This window comes from Mytilus edulis, chromosome 12, assembly GCF_963676685.1.
Source record: "Mytilus edulis chromosome 12, xbMytEdul2.2, whole genome shotgun sequence".
NCBI classification, from domain to species: Eukaryota; Metazoa; Mollusca; class Bivalvia; order Mytilida; family Mytilidae; genus Mytilus; species Mytilus edulis.
The window spans coordinates 13,120,282-13,133,330 of record NC_092355.1 but is presented as its reverse complement, the minus strand read 5'-3'; the positions used below and the strand labels follow the sequence as shown (position 1 = coordinate 13,133,330).

Sequence of the window (13,049 nt, the reverse complement as noted above, 5' to 3'; positions counted from 1 at the left end):
AAATGTTGGGCAATTTTATTTTTGTCTGAACATAAAAAACTTTCTAAAATGCTTCAACAATTCATAATGCATAAAACATTATAATCAACTGGTACTTAAATGGACATCAGTCCAACTATAATCGAGAGTTTTTTCTGGGTCTTCCTTGTTAAATCTTGATATTTTTTGTGCGACAAGATCAGCTGTTGATGGTGGCAAGGTTGGTGCAAGTACTGCTGACACTCTCCTTGGGTCATTGACATCTAGTAGCACTTTTCTGTTCATCCCAACAGGATCTTGTAGTCGGTTTTCTACTATGGTTTTTATTATGGTAGGGACATGGTGATAGTCTTTGTCCTCCCTTTTAGCATACACTGACCACTGAATACCAGTCTTGCTGTAGTATCTCTGATACCTAAAAAATTTTTTTTTAATGTACATGTATAAAAATACTCAATAGTGTACCAAGTGATAGACAACCGAACAGATCTAATATTTACGGACTTCCCAAAAAAGTTTGTGTTGCAGTCTACATATTATGGAGGCTGACAGTATTGTACTACTGTGAAAGTACTTTTATTCGTGGGGTAGCAATTTTCGTGGTTTTTTGTGGATGACTTTATCCACGAATTTAAGTGTCCAACGAAATAAAACAACATTTGTTCAAACCAAGACATAGAAATATCCCCAAGTAGGTTTGACTACTGTTATAATCTAGAAAGTATATTGAATATCGGCGATCTGTCGGAGAATATTACAATACACGGAGTGGTCAGAGAGCAAATACTGTGGATTCATTAATATTCGTTGGATACCAATTTTCGTGGATTTCGTGGGTACATGATAACCACGAATTTAAATGTTGAACGAAACATAAAATTTCTATTATGCTTTGTATGCAGATATTGGCATAACCACGAAATCAAATATCCACGAAAATGCAATTTACAATTCAAGATATGTTTATACTATTTGATTTTTGTAACTGTTTTCTATAGGCGACATGTTTATGGCCTTATTAACACCTTTGATGGTCTTTAATCTGTTGATTACTCTATCTCAGTTAACAATTTTATCCATCGCTTCTAATGGCTTCAATTTTTCATTTTTTCTTTGTTTTTAATTTTTTTTAAATTAAATCAACGAATTTAAAATTCCATGAACATGTAAATGTTGCTTAAACCACGAAAATTGATACCCACAAATTAAAGTACCTTCACAGTATTCCATATTTTTTCCAAAAAAAAACAAGAATGTGTCCATTGTACATGGATGCCCCACTCGCACTATCATATACTCTGTTTAGTGGATCTTGAAATTGGGGTAAAAAATCTAATTTGGCATTTAAATGATAAAGTTCTTAACATTGGGAATATGTGTACTAAGTTTCAGGTTGATTCGACTTCAACTTCATCAAAAACTGCCTTGACCAAAATCTTAACCAGACCTAAAGCGGAACAGACGCACAGACAAGAAAACATAATGCCCCTACTCTTATCGTAGATGGGGAATAACAATAATAGTTTACCTAGTGCTTCCATCTTTGTTGACCATCATTTGCCTTTGGCAATGAGCATTATTATCCAGGGCTGCTAACAGATTGCGAGCTCTGTATGAAACTGGATTAAATGAATGGCGCTTGGAAGCATATTTAAGGATCAAATTCTGGAAATTTTCCAATTCAGCTGTGCTCCTGAAAAAAAGTAAATAATAAGTAAATCTGTAAGCTACTGCTCACTAATGATACCCCCATTTAAATTATAAGGTAAACAGGAAGTTAAGTAACGAAATTGAAAACATACTGCACAGTAAAGCATGCTCATATAAACCTTAATACCATATTTCAAAGAGCCGTAATGTGTAGTTTGTTGAAAATTAGTAAAAACAAAAATGTGTCCGAGGTACACGGATGCCCCACATGACTTGCATTTTCCATGTTCAATGGACTGTAAAATTGGGTATTGATTGGCTAATGACATGTCGTTAAAAAACATATATTCCCAGCTTGTTGCTAAGACATATTCCTGGATGTCGCTAACCATTTCCCATTGTTATCTACATACATATTGGTAAATATTGGTATTTTTACACCCTTCCAATACCTTGTACAACCTTTGGCCCACCTCAGATGTACTACTTGGTTACTTTATGTGATTAAAATACCCATATCTTAGGATATGAACATAGATAACTTATATCATACCTGCAGTTTAAGTAGTAAGGAATTTTCTTAATGAATCTTTTGTCCATCACAATTCCAATGGCTGCATCATGAGCTGGTGAACCAGCTTTCAACCAACCCTTTTCCCTCTCTGCACATAACGGACCATGTTTACAGGCATATGTTCCATCGTCAGTGTAAGACATAGACCATTCATGCTCGTTAACAACATGGTGTATCATTCCACACCACACACCCTGTAAATTCAAAATAGCAATTGAGGAATAAATTCAAATTAGAAATACAACCTTATAGTGCAAATTACAAAGAAATAGGAAAATGAGAATATATCTGGACAACAAAAATGTTTTTCTCACACGATACACTTAGATTTTCGTCTATGAGACAATGATATTTTTTCAAGCCTGGAATAAAATATTCATTCATAATTTTTCTTTTTTGATACATGTCTCTTATGTCTTCAAAGCATTCAATACTGATTTTTAGTCGCTTCTTTTTAAAATGATTTCTATTCTGAATTTTACTGGATGAGATGGTATTTAATCCTAAAATATAAACAGATCAAACAATAACCATATCCAAAACAAGAACATGTACTACCATATCATAACATACCATGAATTCTTGAATAGACTTTGATACATCTGCAGAATACCAAAAGTGATTTACAATATCTCTAGTCCATTCCAGTAGACATTTCTTTTCCTTTTCCTGCCCAGCCTATTAAAAATAAGTTACATAAAAATAAAGAGCAGATTCTTGTAGAACAAAAGATTATTGTGTATATTCATGATAATATGTATTTTTAAAGCTTATTATAACTGTTCAATATTCAAAATAAAAAAAATAATACCACCTAAATTTTAAGATGTATTTGTAGAAAATAAAAAAAAACAATGCAATCAATAATGAAATGGCATCATGATTTCAATTAATAATGACTCCATGAGGGTTTATTTTCAAAATTCATTCATTTGTTAAGGCTGAGTTTCAGATTAGATAAATAAGTTGATTGACAAACAAAAATGAATAATATTAGTACATGTATATAAATTAAACTGTTTCTTTGATACCTACCTTTATGATCTTCTTTCCAAGATTTTTGGCCCCATGCCAAATATCAAAGGAATGTTTGATATTTGGAAATTCTCTCCCTGAAAGAAGATTATACATAATTAAACAGTTTTAAATATCCATGCAGTGCACTGAACATACTTTATTCAGCATATGGATGCAGGGTACTCAACTCCAACCGAAGTTGTTTACCTTGACCTTTGACGTACATTACATACATTGTGACACAATCAATGTATGTCAACTACTAGTTTGAAAAAATAACGGTTCTCAACATATACTGATATAGACCAGATACAATCTTTACCATAGAATCATGGGTTCTCAACTGAAACCTGACGTTTATTAATGTACATTTTTTTTAAAACTTTTTGCTTCAGTTGTATTTTAATGTGTACATACTTAGTGCAATATTTTGACAAAAGAAACAATTACTCCTGGTGTAAATACTTTTTACAATTTTTTACTATACTATAACTTATGCATACATTGTATATAAGAAATCGTTATACAACTTACTCATTAATGCTTCCACTTGGACATGGGCATCAGTGACTATTTCAGCTATTTTCAATCCTTTTCCTAATAGAAACAGTAAACCTTTCAGGAAACAGGCCTTCTCCAGATTTGTACTTTTTTTATCGGTCATCCGTTTGTCCATGGTCACTATGCATACAATCTTTTTGGTATCCATTTCCATAAATGTGTAGGTGCAGTACTGGGCACAATGGCCAGGACTGTCCATCCTTCCATCACCTTAAATAATTTGAATATCAAAAACATAATTTTACAAGAATGTGTTTGAAAGACCCACACATCACCACTAAATGCCTAATGGGGTTTTGTTAAATTATCCCTAAAAATATATTAGAAATACTTATTAAAGGTTCCAGGCTAATAACTTCACTACGACCGACGCATGTTATGTGTTCACATTGAAGAAATGAGAGATAAAATTTCATTAAGATTGTAGTTCATAAAAAAATGCCTCACAGTCTCCCTTTTCATTTGGTTATAAGATCCAATTGTTGCAATAACTTTGCAAACATATAGCAGAGATTTTTACCCATGGCCAAAAAACAAATACCTCTACTTTATTATTTACTTTGAATTGATAAATATTGAATCTCAAATCCAAAGTAACATAGTAAACTATTATTTAAGTAAAAAGTTACCCAGTAAAATAAGTTCTTTGTCTTTAAATTCAAGGAAAACCTGATTCTGTTCTTTCTCCCAGATCTCATCTAATGTTGGAGCCAAATATGTCCGCTGAATCTTTAGATAAGATACAGAAAGTGGAATTGCCAGTTTTAAAAATCTTGCAAACAGGGAAATCTTTTGGAAGTTACATCCTGATATCAATAGAGCTGATGAAAAAAGAAGGTCTCCACTGTGTAACCTACGATTCAATACTGGCTGAGAGCACCATTTGTTTACCAAGTGGTTATTTTTACAAGTCTGAAATAGAGATTTTATTTCTGACGTCATTTATGTAAACAACACAGTCTGCACTGTTTTCTACAATTTAGATTATGGATCATGAAATATTCTTGCATTTGTAAACAAATATAATTTTGTCATACATCACAAAAAAGTGTTCTGTTTCGTCCCCTTTAATACAGTACAAGATTAAAATGAAAACCAGAAGTTACTTACTAAAATTTAGTGAACTACATTTTACAAGAGTGACGAACCTTTTCAGATGGGTTATGTAGATATACATTTTGTAGTTACCTATATAAACAATATTAAATTTAATCATTGATAAAAAAAATATTTTGTATGTAAAATAAAATTAAACATGTATGTGTTGTTTTTGTGTGAATGTGTATTGAGTTGAGTATTATTATATTTTATCTCAGTACAGCCTGTGCCACTAGCTTGATGCTGATGTCTAAATTAATTTAATTCGAAATTTACTCAAGTAATTTTGAACAGTTTTAGCACAAACTGTAATAATACATACCCATTTTAAATACAATGCAGATGAAATCACTTCAGTGCTAATAACAACTTCTTCATGGCAACCCACTACTGCACAGTTTTCAACTTTCATTTTTGCCAATACCAAAATTTGGTTTAAAAAAACCAAAAATGTTCTGTCTTCAAGCAGTGCAGTTAAATCATTATCAGTTTTTATTCTGCTAATGTTTGGCCCTAGTTCAACTGCTGGTTCATCAGCAATACTGTCTCCTTTTTCAATATCAATATCTATGTCTTCATCATCAGAATCTAAGTCCATTCTTATATTGTGGTCCTGTCTGAAATATGGATTATCATTAAGATATAAAATTGGTGACTGAAAGCATATCCAGTTTGAAAACCAATAAAGAATTGTGGTTTGAAATGCATAGTCATATATCTTATATAATGAACAATGTTGGTATGTTTTATCCTTCCACTTTTAGTTATTTTATCCATCCATTGTAGCGTTTAACCAAATGTCTTTTTATTATTTTACACATTTTTGTTTCCTTGCAGTATGAAATGTATCTTGGGAACCAAGATATTGTTGGAACTTGACAATATTATCTTATAGAAAACTGTGATAGCTTAATCGTAAGAATCTCATCCTTCCCTTTCCAAAATGGTGGTGTGGGAGGCAAAAACTCTTTTTTTTCTGAAACTTGTCCATATTTTACATGTGCAAAATAATTTAAAGAGCTCATTGCAAGTTGTTGGTTTTCTTGAAGAGTTTCAAGTGTGTTGAAGACCTTAAGGTGACCTGAGGATGACATATTTTTGGTTGTTGTTAAAATGAATGAGGAGAGAATCTAACATATTCATCTTACCTTAAAGTGGCATCCAAACTAGGTTGATAATCACTTGCTGAGTCATCATCTTCATTCCAGTCACCAATAAAGTTCTTTTCAGAATTGTTCATAGTCAGACTGAAAATGTAAGACAATATTAGATGATGATTGATCTCATACTTTCTAACCCTTTCATTCAAATATATTTATGAATTTCATGCTTGTAAATCAATATTTGTTACATTTGTACTAACAGAAAACACTTAAAACCTTTTACTCTTTGTGGCATACATTGTATATGAAACTCTTCAAGAAAAACAACAGCTCACACTCTTCTACAACATGGTACAACAGACATGTACATGTACATGTATATTCATTGACATTGTAGAAACGTTACCACTGACATTCTCTTAAATGCCTATTGAAGGAACTTACATTTTGTTAATTTCTGTGTCATTTGGGTTGCTTGTGGAGAGTTGTCTCATTCGCAATCATACCACATCTTCTTTTTTATATTTACATGTACATTTTCATAATGAGAGACTGATGTCAGGTGCAACTGCTGATTGGCATTATAGATCATAACATGAATGTGTCCCTTCCGTACTATCATTTTCTATGTTTAGTGGACCGTGAAAATGGGATAAAATTTCTAAATTGGCATTAAAATTAGAAAGATCATGTAGGGAACATGTTTACTAAGTTTCAAGTTGATTTTACTAAGTTTCAAGTTGATTGGACTTCAACTTCATCAAAAACTACCTCAAAAATTTGAATCAAACTAGAATTTCATTGCCTATGAGTGATACCTTTTAAGGAACTGTTGACCTTATTCTTCCTAATGATCAAATAAAAAAATGTGTGTCTTTTGCCTCATTTTTACGTAAAATCTATTTGCAAAGTTAGTGCGACAAAAAGTTAGAAAAAAACATTAAATGTATAATAATGTAGTATTTACAGTTCTATAGGTACATTGTACATGTTGTATACAAACTTACTTAAATGGATTTATAAAACTACAAGATTTCTGTAAAGCTGATTTTTCTAGGCCCATTTCTTCAATGCCAGACATGCATGGATCATCTCTCCTGAAATCATAATATACAGACATATATAACACACTTTTGCCACTAGGGAACTATAAAATGTCTCACCCTGCCACATTATTTATGTATGTGCTTGTCCCAAGTCAGGAGCCTGTAATTCAGTGGTTGTCGTTTGTTTATGTGTTACATATTTGAGTTTCGTTCATTTTTTTACTTAAATAAGGCCGTTATTTTTGTCGTTTGAATTGTTTTACATTGTCTTATCGGGGCCTTTTATAGCTGACTATCCTGTATGGGCTTTGCTCATTATTGAAGGTCATACGGTGACCTATAGTTGTTAATGTTTGTGTCATTTTGGTCTTTTGTGGATAGTTGTCTCATTGGCAATCATACCACATCTTCTTTTTTATATCATCTGCTAAATTTAGAATCATTGAATCAGACCTATCTTTAAGGACAAAAAAAATGTCTGGACAAGGTTCATCAAGATGCATGGGTTCTTCTTCTTTAAGTTTTCCAGTTTTCCATCTGAATAAAGATGATTAATAACTGGTGCATACGTGGCCTATTTATTAAAATTAAGTTATATTTACAAACAGTGCAAAGAACAGATGTAGTGATTAAAACTATGTACCTCTCGCTTGTATGGCAGTCTAATTAAATACATGATATTGACAACGATCGATCTGTGAACAAAACAACCAGACATTATAGACAAAAACGTCAATTAGGCAGCGACCTAATGACTAAAAATAATGATTTTTTTTTAATGTCTGTTATTGTTTGCAAATTGAACTGATCATGATTCTAACTGAGAAAATCCACCAAATTACATTAATTATAAATTCGAACAGATATGGAAAAAAAACTTCTGTACTACATTGTATGACAAATAAGCAAACGAATAAATGCAAAGATGCACAAAAAATCATCATAGAAACCAGGATTAATTTTTTTATTTACGCCAGACGCGTGTTTTGTCTACAAAACATACGTCAGTGACGCTCGAATCAAAAAAAGTAAAAAAGGTCAAATAAAGATCGAAGTTGATGAGCATTAAAAATCAGAATTCCCAAACGTTTTGCCAAATAAAGCAAACGTTTCACATTTAATGTTGTAGAAACCAGACTGCAAGAAAGTATTTTTCCAAATAACCCTTTATAGATATCCTACGTCTTTGCACTTTCATTGAAAAAATATCGGCAGCTGAAGTACTCCTTTGGCGTTCGGGAGTTTCTCGCTGCATCGGAGACCCATTGGTAGTCAGCGGCTAATGTTTGATCTATGGTCCGGTTGTTGTCTCTTTGACACGTTCCCCATTTCCATTCTTATTTTTTAAAGATGCAAACGATACAACTTTGAGGTTGTTCAAACAAGATTGCAAGGAAATGTTTTTCGAAAATAACCCATTGTAAATATCCTACGTCCTTTGCACTTTCATAAGTAAAGCTTCACCAGGAAACTCTGAAACAAAAATATTTGATTTGAAATTCAAAGAAGAAAAGTACGAGACCACAAAATGATATTTTATTCTGACAATTTTGTAATGCAATTTTTACACATGTTATGTCCTTTGTCAAATTTTCAGACAAGAATATGTAACATAACTAATAGGGACGCTGTTTTGTAATAGATCTGTTAACTAAGATTTTCAAACTTCATCATTTACACGCAAAGTATTTAAACTAGTGCTGTATTCATTTCGTTTTATTTTTACCTTACTGTAATTCTTTTACTGGGTAGTAATGTTATAGCAGTGAATACTCAACTATCAGCCCGTTTGTAGTTATATAATTCACCAACGTTACAATTTGACGTAAACACTTTCACTAGACACTAATAAAAAATTTAAAAAACGCACAAATAACTAACTTGTATTGAATGATGGTTATACATTTACTCATCCGAATAAAACACCGCCAACATGTACCTGTTCTTTGATCAGTTTTACGTCACTCTGAAAATTATCATTATTTGAAAGAAAAAGAAAGAGCATATCACATAAAGACTAACATCAGAAGATATATATATATATCATAGAAATGAAAGTTAAATAGATTTTTTTTATAGATTATTACTATTCCATTATTATACGACCAGGAAAAAGTAAAATCACAAAAACACTGAACTCAGCGGAAAACTAGATCAGAAAGTCCCTAATCAAATAGCAAAATCAAATGACAAAACACATAAACAAAAGGCATGGACAGCAACTGTCATACTGCTGACTTGGTAAAGGCATTTTCAGAAGTAGAATATGGTGGATTGAACCTGGTTTTATAGCGCTTACCCTCTCACTTTGTATAGCAGTCTCATCACATTCCGTTATATTTACTACGTTGCGAGAAATAAACAGACATAATAAATAAAATAGTCAAAATATAGGTACAGCAGTCATCATCGTGTTACAATTTTAAAAGAAACAATTTTACAAAAGAACACAAAAGCATCTATCAAATTAAAATCGCATTCAATGCTTCGCGTGTCTGACGTCAGAAAATGTATACGACACATAGGAAGAAACATTGTCGTTCAATGTTTATTCAGAACAATTTCATAATTGCACAAGGGCAATGTTGGCATGAAAGGTTAAATACCGAACTAATTAGACTCAACATTTACATTAACGATTTATCCACTTCATATATATGTCTGGATCGACGTTTTTCAATAGAAAATCCTCCTTTTATTTTAACATATATTACCAGAATTAAGTATTTACTTTGTTTTGATTAAGAATTGACAAGAATTTATGTACCTGAAAATCAAAATCACTTAAATATTGTTAAAGTGACAACAACTAAAAAAAAACTTTGTATCGACATATTTAAATTATAAAAGGAGGTTTCTTTTGATATGTTCCAAATATTGTCTCTACAATACCGTCGCTCTTTTTTCCCGAATGTGACCTACCGAATAAAGTTTATTACAGGGTTTGTACTAGCATGAACAACATGACGAGCGCTACAGTTGTAACAGGATCTGCAAACCCATCCAGAACACTCATGATCACTTCAAGTTTGTGGTTTGGTTTTTTGTGATCAAGTTTAGATATCTACTGTGTTTTGTTTACTACTTGTATTGTTTTTTTTGTTTTTTTTTTCCAAAAAACTAACGTCGTGTTATAAGCTCAACTTTCCAATGTAAATGCGAAACCCTCCCTTATCCTGTAACAGAGCAGTACAATCATATCATACGAATGAGAGGTAAAATTCAGTTTCAAAAGCATGGTAAATTTTATTTCTGCCGAGTTATACCTTGTCAGATCATCTATACAAAACGGAAAGCGAGTTATCACTCCATTTTGTTTCTCAATAGAAAACCCCAACGTGTATTTTATCGGCTTAATGATAATTATGGTAAACTATAGGTGAAGATGACAGGCGACCTTTCTCTTATTTCCTTAATCCTATGACGAAAGATCACTTCATGATGTTTTGACCTTTAACAAATAATAAACTTGTAAAATAATGTTTTATCTGTTTGTTAACCTTTTGAATTTATGTATCAATCTATTTCATCTATTTGAATTGTAAAGTGGTATTCATAATAAAGAAAATGAATCTAGCCCCTTTTACGGGAAATACATTTTAGTAAAAACAAGAATACTGATATTAGATGATAATTCAAACCGAAAGTCAGGAATATGACAGTTATTATTCATTCGTGTTAGGTGTTGGAGCTTTTGCTTTTGCGATTTGATTTGGACTTTCCGTTTTGAATTTTCCTCGGAGATCAGTATTTTGTGATTTTACTTTTTCCTCAGCAAATAGGAAAATCAAAAGCCCAAACACATCAAACGAATGGACAACAACAAATTTAATTTCATATTATAACATTCACCTCTTTGCAGCTGTATAGAAAACATATTATCTTTCTATGAAAACTCTTACAAATGGAAATATGATTAAGTTTTTAATGAATTGTTTCTAACTGCGTTAAAATTTCATGGTATTTACTAGTCTTTTTGAATTCTGAATTCTGAATTCTGAGTACTACATACATTATATCATGCGTATCGAGTTAGAACAATTTTAATATTTTGTGTTGCTTACTGGTCGGAACTCTACTGATGATATACTATGGCTACCAATTTTCGTGGTTTGAAGAAAACTCACATATTCGTGGATATTTAATTTCATTGTTTTAGCAAAGTCTGCATTCATTCCCTTAGAATTTTGTAATTCATTGAAATTTAAATTCGTAGTTCCTGTGTACCCATGAAATCCACGAAAATTGGTATCCAACGAATAATAATGAATTGACAGTAACTTTGAAGTATATTAATTTCAGCTCTTTATAAAATGTATGATAACATATTGTTAAAATACTTATTTCTTAAACATGTATTTCAATTATTCTACCTCTTCTTTTTTGTTGTATGAATTAATGCATCAAAGAATGTATAAGTATATGAACAAATCTTTACGCAAATGTCGTCGTCAAACGAAATAAGATAAATAAAGTATAAAGTAAAAACATCAAAAACGCATGAAAGATAAAACGCTAAACATCGTACACACTTGATAAACATTTAAACAAAATAGATTCATATGCTGTAACATTAGTTCAGGTCAGTAGTTGTAGAAAGAAATATCATAAGTTTTTTTTATCCCGATGAGTCTTTTGAAGAACGAATGTTTATCAAGTGTGCAAAATGTTTAGCGTTTTATCTTTGATGAGTTTTTTTTTTTTTACTTTATACTTAATTTATCTAATTTGGTTTGAAGACAAACTTTGCGTAAGGATTCGTTCACATATGTATACATCCTTTGATGATGAAAATGCACTAATTCCTACGACAAAAAAGAAAAATAATTGAAATAAATGGTTAAGAAATTAACTTTTACACATACAGATTGCGCGAAATGTTGTTATACATTTTATGAAGATTCGAAATTTAGGAAATTAAGAGTTTTATCATCAGTAGGTCCGAGTAAACAGTTATCGTCCTTTGATTTTTATTTACAAGAATATAATTCATAGTGTTTACAGTGTGTTACTTGTCAATTTTTTTATAACACTTCCACATTTATTTCTTCATGTATTTTGCCTCAAATAGCAAGAGGGGTCGAAAAACAAATTTGGTCATGAATTTGAAAGTCAAGTAGTGATTTGGTCCAGCTAAATAAGGTTAAAATACGTTTTTGGGATGCTGTCTAAAGATTTCAAAAGACGCACTTGACATAAAATTGGCTATACGTTTTCTATAGTTTTAATATAATATGTCCAAAAGATGTTAAACACACTAAACAAATATAATCGGAAAGCTCAGGTGGGATTTTTTTAATTTTCTTATATTGTCTAAAGGAAATGCACTACGAAATAACTATGGTTTCGGACCAGTAGAGTTCCGACTAATAATCAACATAACATATTCAAATTATTCTTACTTAATACGCATCGTATAAGGTAGGTAGTATTCAGAATTCAAAAGACTAGTAAATACAATGGAATTTTAACGAAGTTAGAAACAACGTATTGAAAACATGAATGATCATATTTCCATTTCGTAAGACGATACCAGGATTATAATTTAATACGGCAGACGCGCGCTCCGTCTACTTAAGACTCATCAGTGACGCTAAGATCAAGATAGGTTTGATCGAAACATAATTGTCCTTCTATACAGCTCTAAAGAGGTGCATATTACAATATGAATTCAAATATAACATTTTATTGTTGTTGACCATTCGTTTGATGTGTTTGAGCTTTTGATTTTGCCATCGCTTATGGAAATCTAAAATCACAAAAATACTGATCTCTGAGGAAAATTGAAATTGGGAAGTTCTAATCAAACTGCAAAACCAAAAGATCCAACATATAAAACGAATGAATAATAACTGTTATATTCCTGACTTTCCGTTTGAAATTTCATCTGATTTCGGTATTCTTGTTATTTACTAAAATATATTTCCCTTAAAAGGGGCTAGATTCATTTTCTATTTTATGAATGCAACTTTACAATTCAAATGGATGAAGTAGATGCATAACTATAGGTTAACATACTGA

General features: G+C 31.4%; 1 protein-coding gene across 1 annotated transcript; it reads right to left on the bottom strand.

Annotated features, from left to right (window-relative positions):
- Positions 1 to 7,117, bottom strand: LOC139497161 (uncharacterized). Its single transcript, XM_071285249.1, has 10 exons — positions 6,990 to 7,117; positions 6,028 to 6,126; positions 5,202 to 5,496; positions 4,411 to 4,693; positions 3,755 to 3,991; positions 3,239 to 3,315; positions 2,777 to 2,881; positions 2,183 to 2,397; positions 1,508 to 1,672; positions 1 to 394 (listed from the first exon to the last, which is right to left on the bottom strand). Exons 1-10 carry the CDS (start codon positions 7,100 to 7,102, stop codon positions 85 to 87), a joined length of 1,899 nt encoding a protein of 632 aa, XP_071141350.1. The 5' UTR covers positions 7,103 to 7,117; the 3' UTR covers positions 1 to 84.
- Between the last annotated feature and the right edge of the window lie 5,932 nt (positions 7,118 to 13,049).